At 39.9% G+C, this 18,501-nt stretch overlaps 1 protein-coding gene across 6 annotated transcripts in view; it reads right to left on the reverse strand.

Annotated features, from left to right (window-relative positions):
• The window catches only part of PCYT1A (phosphate cytidylyltransferase 1A, choline), a 95,567-nt gene that overhangs the window by 45,880 nt on the left and 31,186 nt on the right, over window positions 1-18,501 (reverse strand). For 5 of the 6 annotated variants that reach the window (XM_066241740.1, XM_066241744.1, XM_066241745.1 and 2 more), the window contains one exon: window positions 1,025-1,144. In XM_066241740.1, the coding sequence (XP_066097837.1) occupies window positions 1,025-1,144 (120 nt within the window). The remainder of the gene's footprint in view (window positions 1-1,024; window positions 1,145-18,501) is intronic. The other variant, XM_066241746.1, reaches the window with a different exon arrangement.

An 18,501-nucleotide genomic window follows, 5' to 3' on the forward strand; every position in this document is an offset into this window, starting at 1 on the left:
ATAGGTGGAACAAGAAACCAATGTTTCTCTCTCTTTCTCTCTTTTTTTTTTTTTTTACAGAGACAGAGAGAGAGTCAGAGAGAGGGACAGATAGGGACAGACAGGAACGGAGAGAGATGAGAAGCATCAATCATCAGTTTTTTGTTGCAACACCTTAATTATTCATTGATTGCTTTCTCATATGTGCTTCAGCAGACCAAGTAACCCCTTGCTTGAGCCAGCGACCTTGGGTCCAAGCTGGTGAGCCCTGCTCAAACCAGATGAGCCCACGCTCAAGCTGGCGACCACGGGGTTTTGAACCTGGGTCCTCTGCATCCCAGTCCAACGCTCTATCCACTGCGCTACCACCTGGTCAGGCTCTCTCTCTCTCTTAAATCAATAAAAATACAAACAAACTTTTAAAAGAAACATGGATAGTCATAATAATATTGTATATCAATAACTTTAATAGCGTGTTCTTTGACATGTTTTTTGGGGGGAAGCTTTAGGAAGAGTACAAACCTGAGACAGGATAAGTAATTTGGAATGGGGTATTTCACTGAAGCCTTGGCAATAGTTAGAAATAAAAAAATATATCCCAGAGATAAAGGAACATAAAGTAAGCAGTAATAGAAAAAAGTTCTCATCTAAGATACAAGCAGTAATGGAACGGGTAAATGATATAGGAGAAAAGACAGTAAGACACTGAAAACTACACACCACAAGATAATACCAAGATCAGATCACTGCTTAGAGCCCCAATTTCTCTATTTCATTAGTTTGAATTTGATCTTTAGCCTAATAAATAACACAATCTTCAATTTTTGCTAACATTCTCTTTCCAATTCCAACATAAAGCTATTATAACTAAGCTGTGTTATAATCAAGTAAGAAAGCATAAGATTTCCAACAACTGAAAATACTTACTATCCACAGTCACTATTCATTCTCTCCATTATTTAAGAGGACTTGTAATGTTATATCAGTTTTCTACCCTCCCCCTGCCAAGTTAAGTGTACAACACAGAAATCTCTTCCTTACTTACAACGGCACAGCGTGACATTTTGGAAGGAATCCCATCTTCCTCTGTTGCCCCATTGGGTCCAGGTACCTCTTTCCTCCTCTTCCTTGTGTTGACTTTGGCTGAACTCTGTGCATCCATCTTCTTTTAACCGGTCATAAAAAGTGAAAACAAATTTTTTTCTCATTGGGGTAGAAAAAAGCCTGTCACCAGTATTTCAGAGATGTTGACACAGATATACTCAGCAAAAGATCAATTCCATAGCACACATTTCAATTGCATCTGGAGAAAAACAAAGCTTCACAAAACACAAGCTCCAGTAGAAACTTTAAATGCCTCTCTATGCAGCCCTGGCCGGTTGGCTCAGTGGTAGAGCGTCAGCCTGGTGTCCAGGAGTCCCAGGTTCAATTCCCGACCAGGGCACACAGGAGAAGCGCCCATCTGCTTCTCCACCCCTCCTTCTCTCCTTCCTCTCTGTTTCTCTCTTCCCCTCCCGCAGCCAAGGCTCCACTGGAGCAAAGTTGGCCCAGGCGCTGAGGATGGCTCTGTGGCCTCTGCCTCAGGTGCTAGAATGGCTCTGGTTGCAACAGAGCGACGCCCCAGATGGGCAGAGCATCGCCCCCTGGTGGGCATGCCGGGTGGATCCTCGTCAGGCGCATGCAGGAGTCTGTCTGACTGCCTCCCCGTTTCCAACTTCAGAAAAATACAAAAAAAAAAAAAAAAAAAAAAAAGAATAAAATGCCTCTCTATGGAACAATGGCCACAATTAATCACCTTACCTTGGAAATTATTCCCCCAACCAATGAAGCCTGCATATTAACTACTAATTTCAGATCCTGATTGCATGCAAAAGACTGGAATAACTAGTCATGCAGTCTTTAACACTACCCCGTATATCACTCCTGGGACACCTAGAAGTATGACCAGTGCAAGGATATGTAAAAGGTATGTCCTTGGTGCAGATGGAAAAAGAGCCTTTTTGAAAGGCATGGCCATCACCAATTTCTGTTTTACAAAAGCATGGATTTCTAAACTCTATATGCTCTGTGGATTTCAGAGGCCAGCCCACCAGGGATCTATGGAAATTGTGGTGTAAATATACTGTATTTTTTTTAATGTACTGTATCTTTTAACTGTCCTTCCTCTTCCTTCTTCAATACTCATATTTCCCTTTCCTCTTTCAGAGTCTTAAGCACCTTATAGTTGTTCAGAGTCCCCAACTATTAAAACACCACCTAGGCTTCTCCTTCCCCCAAGAAAAAACTTATCTCTGTCTCACTCAGCAGAGCATTTCTAGCAACTATCATATGAGTTCTGAATGTTTGATATTTCATGTTTAGATGTTGGCTTGTGCTACCTCTCCAATCCCCAGCAAGGATATCTGAATTTTTCTTGGGTAACATAATTTAAACAAACAAATTGACTTCTTGGTATTGATGAAAGTTTAGGCATCAGCCAGAAACTGGAGATAGAGGAATTTGAATGATCTGCTGCCATCTCTGTCCAAGGACAGAGCACAGTGAAAGATGAAGGAAAGATCCTCAGAGCAGAGGTGGAAAACAAAACAATCGCCAGAGACAAGGTCATTCTCTGCTGCATTGACTCTAATAAGCCCTCCTGTATAAGATGTTCATCTAAACAGCAACTGTGCCTTACTTTCTTTCCTCTAGCTAAATTCCAAACAGTAATGTGACAAGATCTATAAGAAACCTGACCTAATTCTTAGACTGCAGGTGATACCCTACCTAAGTACTAGGCTGACAAAAAAAAAAAAGTGAGCGTCTAAAATGAAAGACTGCCTGGAAGGGTAGGTCAGTTGGTTAGAGCATTGTCCCAATACCTCGAGGTTAAGGGTTTGATTCCTAGTCAGGGGCATATACAAAATCCACCAATGAAGGCATAAATAGGTGGAGCAGCAAATCGATGTTTCTTTCTTTCTCACTCTCCCCTCCCCCTCCCCCTCCCCCTCTCCTCTCTCTAAAAATCAATAAATAAAAAAATAAAGTGAAAGATGAACACCACCCAGAAACTTCCTTTCATCACAAATGCAAATTAAAATAGAAGAAGGATACCATAAATTCAACAAGTTTTTCCAGTGATGATGATCAGAGCTTTCCTTCATTATTGTTACTATTCTTCTAAAATATACAGGTCAATATTACTACTCCCTTCTCACTTGTGTGAGAAGCCTGCTAAGAATGCCTAATCAGTCCATTTAGTGACCATTCTAACTTGCATAGGACAGGTCTTCTCTGTAGTGTCTGCTTTCTCTCAGGGTAAGTAGACAAAATCCATTGGAGAAATGTAATCAGCAATCTAGTGACAGGCAGCTTAAGGTCAAGTAGCCAATACTACTAAAAAACTACTATGTACAAAGTACTATAACCTAATTTTTAAAGTAAAAACTTTTCTCAAGAAGTCTTCAAAAAGGTGAGAAAACTACATGTTTATGATATTAAAAAGCTCTTTAGGATTCTAAAACCATTAGGGGAAAGTTTGTTGAGGAATGGGATAATTACACAATTTCAAAGTATCTCCCATAATTTTTTTTTTACAGAGACAGAGAGAGTCAGAGAGAGGGATTGATAGGGACAGACAGACAGGAACGAAGAGAGACGAGAAGCATCAATCATCAGTTTTTCATTGTGACACCTTAGTTGTTCATTGATTGCTTTCTCATATGTGCTTTGACCACAGGCCTTCAGCAGACAGAGTAACCCCTTGCTCGAGCCAGCGACCTTGGGTCCAAGCTGGTGAGCTTTATTCAAACCAGATGAGTCGGCACTCAAGCTGGCAACCTCGAGGTCTCGAACCTGGGTCCTCCGCATCCCAGTCCGACACTCTATCCACTGTGCCACCGCCTGGTCAGGCAAAGTATCTCCCATAAATTATTTATTAATTACTAAGGAAAAGTTAACTTTATAGTGAAGAAGTGATCAAAGTTAATTAACATCACAAATAATGCCTCCTTATTTGAGGTACTGAGGATACGTTACCTGCCAAAAACACAGTCTGTATTGATTTATGAGGAACAAGCAGACAAACCTTAATTAAAGGACAGCCTATAAAACAAGTCTGTATTCAGCCTGACCAGGCAGTGGTGCAGTGGATAGAGCGATGGACTGGGATGTGGAGGACCCAGGTTCGAGACCCTAAGGTCGCCAGCTTGAGCGCAAGCTCATCTGGTTTGAGCAAAGATCACCAGCTTGGACCCAAGGTCACTGGCTCAAGCAAGGGGTTACTCGGTCTGTGGTAGCCCCATGGTCAAGGCACATATGAGAAAGCAATCAATGAACAACTAAGGTGTCGCAACGAAAAACTGATGATTGATTCCTCTCATCTCTCTCCGTTCCTATCTGTCTGTCCCTGTCTATCCCTCTCTCTGACTATCACTCTGTCTCTGTAAAAAAACAAAAACAAGTCTGTATTCAAAAAATGTCAATCATAAAAAACAATAAAAGGCTGAGGAACTGTTCCAGGTTAAAAGAGACCAAAGAAATGACAACTAAATGTAATCCAAAATTCTAGATGGAGGGAGAAATTATTATAAAGAATAGTTATTAGGCCTGACCAGGTGGTGGTACCATGGATAGAGCATTGGACTAGGATGCAGAGGACCCAGGTTCAAAGTCCCAAGCTCGCCAGCTTGAGCATGGGCTCATCTGATTTGAGCAAGGCTCACCAACTTGAGCCCAAGGTCGCTGGCTTGAGCAAGGGGTCACTTGGTCTTCTGTAGCCCCCTGGTCAAGGCACATATGAGAAAGCAATCAATGAACAACTAAGGTGCCGCAACAAAGAATTGATGCTTTTCATCTCTCTCCCTTTCTGTCTGTCTGTCCCTATCTGTCCCTCTCTCTGTCTCTGTCAGACACACACACACACACACACACACACACAGAATAGTTATTAGGACAATCAATAAAATTTGAACATGGTCTGACCAAGCAGTGGTACAGTAAATAGAGTGTCATATTGGGACATACAGGACTCAAGTTCGAAACCCCAAGGTTGCCAGCTTGAGCATAGGATCATAGACATGACTCCATGGTCACTGGCTTGAGCAAGGGGTCACTTGCTCTGCTGCATCCTCCTGGTCAAGGCACATATGAGAATCAATAAACAACTAAGATGCTGCAACGAAGAATTGACGCTTCTCATCACTTTCCCTTCCTGTCTGTCTGTCCCTCTCTGACCTTCTCTCTGTCTCTCTCTCTGTGTCACAAAAAAAAAAAAAAATGAATATGGACTAAGTATTAGATAATAATAGGCATCAATGTTAAACTCTCTGGATTTGATTTTACAGTGTTATATAAAAGAATGTCCTTGTTTTTAGGTGACAAATGCTGAAGTATATAGGGATAATCTCTGCAACTTATCCTCAGCAAAAAAAAAAAAAAAAAAGGAAAATGTGTATATTATATTACATATAAACAAGTAAAGCAAATATGGCAAATGTTATCAATATATGAATCTAGATGGGACTTAAAGGAATTTATTTTAATACTCTTACAATTTCTACACAGATAGGCCCTCATATAAGATGGTCTTTTGGGGTCTCTAGAAACTGATCCCCTCTCCTTCTGGACTCTAAATCAAAATACATGATGTGTATATTTCAAGAAGTATGTCAAGTAATCTAAATGGCTTGCAAGGAAGTAAGTTAACAGCAACAGTCATAATAATGGCTATCTATTTTTAACACTTATATGTGGCAGGCACTGTGCTAGGCAATTTAATACACATGTATACATGTATTACTAGCCCCCATTTACAAATGAGAAAACTAAGGATCAGGGAAGTTAAGCAACCTATCTAAGAGATCACACAGCTAGTAAATAGAAGAACCAGGATTTAAACTCAGGCCTAATTCTAAAGTCTTTATTACTATATTCTGCTGTCTTCCAGAACTCTAAGATTTTTAAAAAGGAGCTGTTTCTTCATTACTGTTGCTTCTTTTTATCAAGAACATTCCCTCTACAGCATGAGTCCCTGATGCTTTTCACACTTAAGTCAGGCCAGCCTAATTGAACAATGGAATGAAAGGTCATAGTTACTTAAAGGTAAACGAGGCCCCAGGACCAATCAAATAGAACTGACGTGGCTACTGGTTCAGAGGTTGCCTGATTTGTCAGCTATACAGATTTGTAGATCTTTCCTACTGAATAGTTTCACTAGGGTTTCCTGAAAAGCTTTCAACCTAAGCAATAAAGAATTCTTTAACATCTCCTAAATCTTCTGACATTACAAATGGGTGGTATTTTAAAGGCTTCTGTACTTTTCATTCGCAATGCAAAACTTTTAAGGGTGTCATAATAACTCAAGGGAGTAAATTCCATGTCATATTTTCATCAGTTATTTCCCATAACTGCAAGTTAAAATTCCTTCATGTTTAATAGTAAACTACATAGCACATCCTAAGACATATTTATAGGAACTTCTCACAAGTCTATGTTCTCTGTGTGTTTGGGGAAAGGGATAATGTGCGCTATACTACTGGTACAGCTTTACTGAAGTATAATGGACAAATGGTAAACTGTACTTACTTAAAGTGTATATGTAATAAGTTCTAACATATCTATACACCTGTTAAATCATCAAAATTAAGATAATAAACATACCTATCACTCTTAAGTTTCCTCACAATACTTTGTAATTAATCTCTCCCTCCCCACTCAGATTTTGCTTTCTTGTTTCACTTTTTATATTGTGGTAAAATATAAATAACAAATTTGTTTTGCTTTTTAACTGCTTACTTTTTACAATTTTTATTTATTGATTTTTAGAGAAAGAGAAAGGGAAAGAGAGACAAAGAGAGAAAAACTTATCTGTTCTTCCACCTATCCATGCCATTAACTACTTACTTCTTTAAGTACTACATCATCTTGTCATGTGATGCAACTTAACTGGCCAAACACATGGTGATTAGCATTATACTAGATAAGCAAAGGCTCTCCTAAGAGTTAAAATACTGCAGCATGATTTTAAAAATATTCAAAAGCCAAATTAATATCTGGGGTCACTAGTTCTTGTGACACTGGATCTATTCCACTCGATTTAAAAAACTCATACAAAAAATATAAAACATCACAATGAAGACCAAGGCATGAGAAAGGAGCTGTCAGACTAGCTGTTTAACACTAAAGTGAAATTCACAAACAAAAAGTCAAGGTAACCCTATTACTAACACATTACAAAGGCCTTTAGTAAATAATAGTAATAATATACTTTACCTGTATTTCTTTTTTTTTTTTAATTTATTTATTTTTACAGAGACAGAGTGAGTCAGAGAGAGGAATAGACAGGGACAGACAGACAGGAATGGAGAGAGACGAGAAGCATCAATCATTAGTTTTTTATTGCGCGTTGCAACATCTTAGTTGTTCACTGATTGCTTTCTCATATGCGCCTTGACCACGGGCCTTCAGCAGACCAAGTAACCCCTTGCTGGAGCCAGCGATCTTGGGTTCAAGCTGGCGAGCTTTTGCTCAAACCAGATGAGCCCGCGCTCAAGCCAGCAACCTCGGGGTCTTGAACCTGGGTCTTCTGCATCCCAGTTCGACGCTCTATCCACTGCGCCACCGCCTGGTCAGGCTACCTGTATTTCAATTGAGTACATACATTCTTCAACAAAAATCTCTCCATCTGCTTCTAATCAAATGTCTATGGCAATATTAATCAATATTTTTTATCAATGCTCCATTTTGAGAAATGTAAATATCTTTTTTTTGTGACAGAGACAGAGAGAGAGAGACAGAGGGAGAGAAACAGAGAGAGACAGAAAGGGGGACAGATAGGAACAGACAGGAACAGAGAGAGATGAGAAGCATCAATTCTTTGTTGTGGCACTTTAGTTGTTCTTTGATTGCCCAAGCCAGCAACCTTTGGGCTCAAGCCAGTGACCATGGGATTATGTCTATGATCCCATACTCAAGCCAGCGACCCCGTGCTCAAGCTGGTGAGCCCATGCTCAAGCCAGTGACCTCAGGGCTTCGAACCTGGGTCCTCTGCGTCCCTGTCTGATGCTCTATCCACTGTGCCACCACCTCATCAGGCTAGAAATGTAAAAATCTATAATGTCACTCCATCAGCACAGTATAGTTATTAAAAGTCATATGATCTAAGTATAAACCCCACCACTACTATTTACTAGTCATGACAACTTGGACAAATTCCTTAATCTTCCCAACCCTTAGTTCAGTGGTAGTCAACCTGGTCCCTACCGCCCACTAGTGGGCGTTCCAGCTTTCATAGTGGGCGATGGCGGAGCAACCAAAGTATAAATAAAAAGATAGATTTAACTATAGTAAGTTGTTTTATAAAGATTTATTCTGCCAAACTTAGTGAAAATCCGACAAAGTACTTGGTAAGTAATTATTATTATATGCTTTAACTTGCTGTTACTTTGCTTTATAAATTTTATAAAGTAAAGTTACTTCCCTACTTTATAAATCACCATTACTGTGGAACCGGTGGGCGGTTAGAAAATTTTACTATTAATAGAGTTACAAAAATGGGTGGTAGGTATATAAAGGTTGATTACCCCTGCCTTAGTTGAATCACCTAACAACTGAGGTTTAAATTGGATAATCCACATAAAGCCTTAGTTCAGTGCCTGGCACACAGTAAGTGCTTGTAAATATTAGCTACTATTATTATTTAGTAGTACTAGTTATCATCTGTCTTAAAGTCTTCTGCATATTCCCTATATCTAAATGGATTTTATCAAGTTTCCCCCCTATGATTACTATTATAAAAACTACACTCTTGCCAGACCAGGTCATGGCACAGTAGATAGAGCCTCGACCTGGATGCTGAGGACCCAGGTTCAAAACCCCGAGGTCACCATCTTGAGTGTGGGTTCATTCAGCTTGAGCACAGGCACACTACCTTGAGCGTGGGGTCACCAGCTTGAGCATGGGATCATAGACATGACTCCATAGTCTCTGGCTTGAGCCCAAAGGTCACTGGCTTGAAGCTCAAGGCTGCTGGCTTGAGCAGGAGGTCACTGGCTCAGCAGAAGCCCCTGGTCAAGGCATGTATGAGGAGTAATCAATAAACAATTAAAGTGCCATAACTACGAGTTGATGCTTCTCTTCATGATTGCCTGTCTCTGTCTCTCTCTCACTCTGCCTCTCTTCTATCACCTCTTGCTAAAAAAAAAAAAAAAAAAAAAAGTACACTCTTGACCCTACCCAGGTTGCTCAGTGGACAGAGCATCATGGGTTTGATCCCTTTTCAGGGTACAAACAAGAAGTAACAGTGAGTGCACAACTAAATGGAACTAAGTGGAATGAGCTGATGCTTTTCTCTCTCCCTCTCAGTATGATAAAATATAAGTATGCTATACTTCCCTTACTCCTACACTGACTCCATTTAAGAATCACTGTTAGGCCCTGGCCAGTTGGCTCAGCGGTAGAGCGTCGGCCTGGCATGCAGAAGCCCCGGGTTCGATTCCCAGCCAGAGCACACAGGAGAAGCGCCCATCTGCTTCTCCACCCCTCCCCCTCTCCTTCCTCTCTGTCTCTCTCTTCCCCTCCCGCAGCCGAGGCTCCATTGGAGCAAAGAAGCCCGGATGCTGGGGATGGCTCCTTGGCCTCTGCCCCAGGCGCTAGAGTGGCTCTGGTCGCGGCAGAGCAACGCCCCGGAGGGGCAGAGCATCGCCCCCTGGTGGGCAGAGCCTCTCCCCTGGTGGGCGTGCCGGGTGGATCCCGGTCGGGCGCATGCAGGAGTCTGTCTGACTGTCTCTCCCCGTTTCTAGCTTCAGAAAAATACAAAAAAAAAAAAAAAAAAGAATCACTGTTGTAGCAAGAACTCTTCTAGAGCCTGATATTAAGCTACAAAAAAAAGAAAAGAAACATTACTACTACTGCTCCTAACAGTGAGCACTTAAATAACACTAGCATGCCTAAACACTTTCTAATTTAGTTAGCCTGACTGGAGACTACACACGCTTAACTACTATACTATATAATACAAGAAGGTACCTGAAAATTATCTCTAAATATTTGTATGCCTGTCTCATTGGAGAGGGCAGACACTCCATGAAAGTCCAGACAATAGAGCATGGATTGCTGGTTGGAAAATGCAGAAACACAAATTTTAACTAAACATAATAAAAATCATTTTAGGAACAAGAGTTATCTGCCAAAGGCCTGGGTGATCTCAGGGTACATTTAATTTTGGCACACCAGGACATTCAAGCACAGACTGTGCAGAAATACATTCATTCATTTTGTTAGTCATCAGTTTGTTAAAGTCTAACTTAGTTTATCTTCTGTTTGTACCAATCTGTTTTACAAAAATTTCAAATCTTGACCACCATCTATATCATGTTCACTATTTATCACAGTGTATGTGATCTATAAAATTGAAAAGCATGGTTTTTATGTTTCCATCCAAGTCACTGCTGAATATACTGATATGTCATCATATACCAATGTGACATGCCACTAGAACCCTCTTTCCTCATTGAGATCCACCCTTAAAACTATTTAGGTTAGGCCCTGGCTGGTTGGCTTAGTGGTAGAGCATCGGCCTGGCATGCGGAAGTCCCGGGTTCAATTCCCGGCCAGGGCACACAGGAGAGGCACCCATCTGCTTCTCCACCCCTCCCCCTCTCCTTCCTCTCTGTCTGTCTCTTCCCCTCCCGCAGCAGAGGCTCCATTGGAGCAAAAGATGGCCCGGGAGCTGGGGATGGCTCCTTGGCCTCTGCCCCAGGCGCTAGAGTGGCTCTGGTTGTGACAGAGCAATGCCCCAGATGGGCAGAGCATCGCTCCCTGGTGGGCATGCCGGGTGGTCCCGGTCGGGCGCATGCGGGAGTCTGTCTGACTGCCTCCCCATTTCCAGCTTCGGAAAAATGCAAAAAATAAATAAATTTAAAACTATTTAGGTTAGTACAATGTAAAACACAGTAAAGTTTATCTTTAGAAAACAGACTAGGGAATATATTTAGAATTCTTAATGAGTTAGGATATTCAATCTAACATAAAACTGTTCCACTGAACCATCATACAACCCACATTTCTCTATCAAAGTCCCAAAGATTATTATAATAGCGATGATAATAATTACAGCTCATACTTATAGAGTACTTCCTAGGTGCCAGGAAACAGTTCAATCCTCACAACTATTTGATGAGGTAGGTAATACAATTATCCATTTGTCAATGAGGAAATTGAGGCACAGGTTAAATTACTTGCCTGAGGTCACAGACATAGGACAGGGCAAGAACAGGATTTGAACCCAGGCATTCTGGCTCTAGGGGCTGTGTACTTAACAACATCATTACACTGTCTAGCAATAAAATGGTCACACATGAATTTAATCAAAATCACTATAGAACTCTGATCACGTGCTACACTGTGCCAAGCAGGAATTTTATTTAATCTTTCATAAAAATTTGGCTCCCTTCCCACTGGGCATATCACTGACAGACTACTCAGGAACTCCACAGGCTTGCTTTGGTTTGGACCAGAGTAGAAGAGCAGAGAGGGTGGGGAAGAGAAGGAAGAGTAAGGCAGTGACTGGTAATATGAGTTGGTCCAATCACAGTGACTCGGGACTCACCAGATGGGAATGCTTGGACAAATTTTATCATTTCTTTCTTTGTAGATTTGAACTTGAAGACATGGCTCTAGGAATAATCCTGTGACAATTTAGTAGCCAACCTATAACCAGGAGAGCTTTTTCAAAAAGTCAGCAGAGAGAAAGCAAAGCTGATGAGAAAAGTCAGACCCTGAACTAACTGTGCCAACCAATACATTATCCTTTTTGCTTCAATCAGTTAAGCTGGGTTACTTATCACTTGGTGCCACAAAAATCATAACTGATGCACTTGATATGTAGCAATGATCCCTGCAACATAGCAGGTACTCAATAATTATTTTAATAAGTATAGTAAGTACAGAAAACTGCTTTGAAAATTTTAGGCCCTGGAGAATTGGTCAGTGATAGAGCATCAACCCATCATGCGGATGTCCTAGGTTTGACTTCCAGTCAGGGCACACAGGAGAACTGCCCATCTGCTTCTCCACCACCCTCCTCTCACTTTTCTCCCTCTCTCCCCCTCCCTCTCTTTGTATATATATCTTGTCCTCCTGCAGCCATGGCTCAACTGGAGCAAGTTGGCTCCAGATGCTGAGGATGGTTCCATGGCCTCTATCTACCTCAGGTGCTAAGAACAGTCAGTTTCTGAGCAACGGAGCAATGCCCCAGATGGGCAGAGCATCACCCCCTAGTGGGCTTGCTGGGTGGATCCTGGTCAGGGTGCATACGAGAGTCTGCCTTTGCCTCCCCTCCTCTCACTGAATAAAAAATAAATAAAAAAAAAATTGAAAAGCACTTATAAATTACTGTTTTGTTTTGATGGAAAGGGGTCAAGTACTGTACTTGCCAATTTATAAGTATATCAAAGACAGTGCACACAAAGTTCTCAAGCTTTCAAAAATATTTTTCCTTCTCTGCTTACACTATTCCTTACCTGCTTACATATAGCTCTTCTGTTTTCTAAAGATGACTTTTGTGTTTTACATTATATTTTATATTTCCTTCAACCTGAACATTATACATTAGACTTAAACTGAAGTCTTAAGGACTTTTGATTTAGAACAAATACAGCTGATACATTTCTAATGTATAACACTTCTAAATCTTATCTACTGTCTTAGGGAGATGGAAAACACCAAGGTCACACACATTGCATAACAATAACCCTAAAAGAATTTAGAAATTATAGAGATTAACTGTAATGCCTTTCCTCCTACTACTAATTTTTAAACTTTGACTTTATAGGTCTCTCAAGTTTTTTCATTTTTCACTGTCTCTCTTAGACCATCCCCACGTTCCCTCATATCTATTCATTTATGCACCACTAAAGCATATATAATAATTTAATAATTAGTGTCCAAAGTGATGGAAGAATTACCCCCAGTTTCCCTAAAGTTCCAATATATGACTGCTGGTGCACACCAACTTTGCTACTGAGACGAGGTAGTGGGAGGATGAACACATACAGAAGAGAGTAAATGTTGGCTCTTTAGTCCATTATGCTGAAACTTAGCTGTATCTAAAACCACACCACCTTTACGACATGCACAACTGCCCAGTAACTGATGAATACCTCCAACAATGAGGTTTATTCTTTTGAAAGTTTCTATTTATAATAGCTGTACCTTTGTAATCAACCAACACCATTCAAGTAAAGGTATAGTGATAGCCCTAAAAATGGAGGTGGCTTTAAATATCTACATTCAAGAGGGAGAAAAAACACAACACAGTCTGGGTTACCATCAGTTTGTACAGCAGGCGAGGTTGGGAAAAAATGGCAACTCCTCAAAGCCAATACAATACAAAATCAAAACGGGGATGAGAAGCAGGGCATTGCCTAATACTTAGCAAGTGGATCCTGGCTTCCAACCATAGTGCCTGCATTAATTACACTGAAGTGAGTCAGAGTGAAAGTAGTTGAAGATAGACTACAGAGCCTCCCTCATGAGTCCATCAGGGTGAGCCAAATTTCCTGTTTCCTTAGCAGTTTATTCTCCAAAATGTTTCTTTGTCAAGAGAAGTTAGTTATATTACAAGAGAAACAAAGAGAGCTAGCAGCTAGAATGCAACATTTATAAGACCTGATCTTTTCAACACTGCTACTTATTCAGTCCCTAGGAAGTCACGTTACCTTAATCACTCAGACTGCCCATTCAAGCACAGATTCTAAATATGGACATAACTGCCCACACCACCGCCACCACCACCACCACCAACCACCCTGCCTATTAAATGCATCAGTGTCCCCAAAGTGGTTTCAAGATACAGAATGCAATATCATGCCTGTGATTTTTACTCACTAAATCTGGCTGGCTCAATTCCTGCTGAGTCACCTCCCAGTACACACTGCTCACTTTATTCTTCAGTGTTCCAATAGATGCCTGCTTAAATGCATCAACTTTACTCTAAGTAGAGAACAATTGGAAATGTGTATATAGGGATGGTTGAGACAATACTGGGGATAAATCAATTTCCAATATGAATGTCCTGAAGGAGACAAAATCTGGGCGCTGGCATGCACATGCTTGTGTTTTAAAGCTGAAAGCTGTCCTGGCTGGACAGCTCAGTTGGTTAGAGCAGTGGTCCCCAACCCCTGGGCCGCGGAACAATACCGGTCCGTGGGCTATTTGGTACTGGTCTGCAGAGAAAGAATAAATAACTTACATTATTTCCATTTTATTTATATTTAAGTCTGAACAATGTTTTATTTTTTAAAAATGACCAGATTCCCTCTGTTACATCCGTCTAAGACTCACTCTTGATGCTTGTCTCAGTCACATGATACATTTATCCGTCCCACCCTAAAGGCCGGTCCGTAAAAATATTTTCTGACATTAAACCGGTCTGTGGCCCAAAAAAGGTTGGGGACCACTGGGTTAGAGCACTGTCCTGAAGCTCAAAGGTTGCTGGTTCAATCACCAGTCAGGGCACATATAGGAACAGATTGATGTTCCTGTCTCACCCCCACCCACACACATACCCACCACCTTCCTCTCTCATTAAAATCAATAAACATTTTTAAAAAATAAATAAAGATGAAAGGCTCCTATGAGTGCAGTTTTAGGGACTCCTGCCCAACCCCCTCCATTCCACCTCATTACTAGTAAATCGAGTAAGTACCGCAGGGTGAAAGAGGTGACCCTGCTTCTTAAACTATGTAACAACCTAAACTATAGCTAGTTGCGATCACATATACTCTTCAAGTTTCAAAAATATAATTCACATTTGACTGAATACTACAGGGAACTATCTTCAAGAAGAGGAGACATAATTTTTTCCTTTGCATTCTACTCCTGCTTCCGCCATATTTGGACCTACACTACCTTCCTCAGTAAACCCTATGATCAGTAATTTTCTCTTGGCATACCAATGCTCAGATCCACAGTGGACTAAGTATACTTCATATTTGAAATCTTTACCAATTTCGACCAGAATAAAGCTTAATAAATTGGTGGTTTAAGAGGCAAGTTCTGTGAACTCATAGGTTAAAGTGCATCAAATATCTTGGCATTAATCATTTCATCTGCTATATATTCAGCCTTTCCACAGATAACAGTGCAGTTACATTATCCCTTGTGTAAAAGGCCTTTTAAGTTTGAGGGAGAATATGTCTAACCCATAGTGGGGAGGAGAGACTGGATTCAAGACCTGTCAGATATGTAGATTAGGGGTCATCAAAATGCAGTTTACAGGCCAAAAATGGCGCACTGCTTGTTTCTGTAATTAAAGTTTTATTGGAATACAGCCATGTTCATTCATTGGTATTATCTGTGGTTGCTTTTGTACTACAACTGCAGAGTGAAGTAACTGCCACACAAACCTTATGACATTTAAAGCCTAGTAGCTACTACTTGGCCGTTTACCAAAGAAGTGTGCCAACTCCTATTCTAGATAAAGATAGGACCAGGTTTATCACTAATTTAGTAGCAAATTACATGTATATTACATAAACAGTTCTAAAGTGGAGGGCAATACTAGAAATAAGATTATTTCAAGAAATTGGATCATAATTTTCTGATACAGGATTATTTCAGTTTGTGACACTAACCTGTATACATCACTACACTAGACAGAATAAATCAAAAGAATGCATGATTTGGGAAATTCTAAATGTAAAGGTAAATTTTGTTACATGACCTGCACTGGCAGAATAAGTTTCAAGCAAAGCCCAATGTTTGGGCTTCAATATTTGAGGCCAGTAAATTGTCACATCTAAGATCTTAGCTTTGAACTTGATCTCTTTTCTAATTTCTTCAGAGAAACCCTTACTCAACAAACACTGAGTGGTTACTTATTATGTACCAGACCCTGGGTTAACTTTGCAACAAAATAAAGCTTCTTCTTGGGCCTGGCCACACAATAGGATCTTTCAAGAAAAAGATTATCCTAAAAATCACAAAGGACACTTGTAACAATTGTTACAATTGTATGGTTTTATTCTGCCACCATTCTACTAGAAAATTCAGAATAAGTAAACCCTTTGGTTAGACTGTGCGGTCTAGAGTAGGTTATGAAATTTCTAAGACAAGGTCTATTCAGGGAGTCTGATTTGGACCCCCTAAAAATTTATCTTTATTTTTACTAACCTCTGGCAAATTCATCATTTCCTTCAACTATGAACATAAGCCACAACCATAATAGACTTAGTAAAATAATAGACTTTGTCAGCAATAGAAATCATTGATATTTTTTATATTACACTTATTACAAATTAACTAATTTAAACACGTTATACATGTCTTATTACAGTTATAAAACCCACTGATAAATAGCAAACATTATTTACTAGATTAATAAAAAGCACATAAGTGCATATCACACATTTAAAAATATTTTACCTTTTGCAACAGCATGGATGAACCTGGAGATTATTATGCTAAGTGAAATAAACCAGCAGAGAAAGACAAATATCATATGATCTTACTTATATGTGGAATATAATGAACACAATAAACTGAGGAACAAAATAGAAACAGAGGCAGGATTAGAAGGAACAAAAGGACAGATGTCAGAGGGAAGGAGAATGAGGGGATGGGATCAAAGATGAAGGGATTAGCCAAATTATATATGTATAAATCACATACAGATACAGATAACGAAGCAGCAAGTCCCAGAGGAAAAGGGGGATGGAGGGGGGGCGAAGGGGGTGAAATGGGAATGGAAAGAAACTTTGCATGGTGCATGGGGACATGATGCGGGGGGTTGACGGTGTTATATTGGGTGGGACACTTGAAACCATGTTAACACAATAAATTTAACTTTTTTTTTAATATTTTAACTCTATTACAATTTGTTTCCCTTATTATTCTATGTTTGTTTGTTTTTTTGGTATTTTTCTGAAGTGAGAAGTGGGGAGGCAGAGACAGACTCTCGCATATGCCCGACAGGGATCCACCTGGCATGCCCACCAGGGGGCAATGCTCTGCCTATCTGGGGTGTTGCTTTGTTGCAACCAGAGCCATTCTAGTGCCTAAGGTGGAGACCATGGGACCATCCTCAGCACCAGGGCCAACTTTGCTCCAATGGAGCCTGGGCTGCGGGAGGGGAAGAGAGAGATAGAGAGAAAGGAGAGGGGGAAGGGTAGAGAAGCAAATGAGCGCTTCTCCTGTGTGCCCTGGCTGGGAATTGAACCCAGGACTTCCACAAACCAGGCCGAAGCTCTACCACTAAGTCAACTAGCCAGGGCCTCTATGTTTTTTTTTTTTTTCATATATAAACATTATTCCAAAGAGGGAGTCCACAAGGTTACACCACACTGTCAAAGGAGTTCATGACACTAAGAGATTAAGACTTCGACCAAAAATAAACAAATAATTATAATCACATCTAAGATAATTCTCTGTACATTAAAAATATATCTATTTTCTGTAAAGTGCCATAGACTCATTTTGTTCTCTAGTATAAAGACCAAATGTCACTATTTTTGCAATTCTTGCTTCAAAACTGGTTTGCAAATATAATAGTTGTGAATGTGACATAACAGCCTAGCCGACCCAAGAGTTCTACTGGTTCACTGGTATTCATTCTATCTCAAACATAGAGAGCTCAGAACCAATATCATTTTCAACTTTCAACAAGATACTGTAGTTACCAAAAGAAATGGAGAAAAAAAGACCAAAAAATAAATAAAAAGCCTGCTATGTATCCACATACTAATCTGATTTGCAAAGAGTAAAATATAGTCAATTCAATTACTTATATTAATGAGAAAAAATATGTAAACTAATCTAACACAGTGTCAAATGTATATCATATTAGACACTCACAAACAGGTTTTTTTCTTTTCTTCTGGAGCAGTGCTCTGGCGTGTGCTGTACAATACAGTAGGTAAAAATGTGTATTCCCTAAATGTACTGACTGAATTGTAGGAGGACTTAGGATTTAAATTTTGCCACAAACATTCATAAAGCAATTAACAAAATAAGTCAAACTTCAAACACACGTCCAGGTATCCATTTGACAGGAATATTGTGAAAAGAGAAGTTTAGGAGTAGAAACAGGAAGGTTTAAGAGAAGGTGCTAGAAGTCACCCTCTTACCACATAAGAGAGCTGAGCCTAAAACCCAGATCGCCTCATTCTGTCCTTCCTAAGTCATATTGTTTTCCTAATGTGTCTTACATGGTGATAATATTTTTAAAAACGTGAAAGCAGCCACAATCTTCAGTAAAACAGAACCCTCACAGTCCAATGATAACTAGGAAGTACTCTGACTAGAGCTTCTCTCACTGAAAAAATTCCCTCTAAAATCATGACTTTTAGAAAAATTTATTCTTTCCAATCTATTTTAGGGTAACACAAACACTGGTGTAAGAGACCTATTTGTTTGATCAGAAAGGGGATTATCTTTATTAGCAGAAAAGCCAGACGATCTGACTTCAGATCAGAGTTATGCAATAACAATAACAAATTATTATGCTTTCTTTTCCTATGAATATTCCCTAAATTAATTCTCATC

This window comes from Saccopteryx bilineata, chromosome 8 (genome assembly GCF_036850765.1).
Source record: "Saccopteryx bilineata isolate mSacBil1 chromosome 8, mSacBil1_pri_phased_curated, whole genome shotgun sequence".
NCBI classification, from domain to species: Eukaryota; Metazoa; Chordata; class Mammalia; order Chiroptera; family Emballonuridae; genus Saccopteryx; species Saccopteryx bilineata.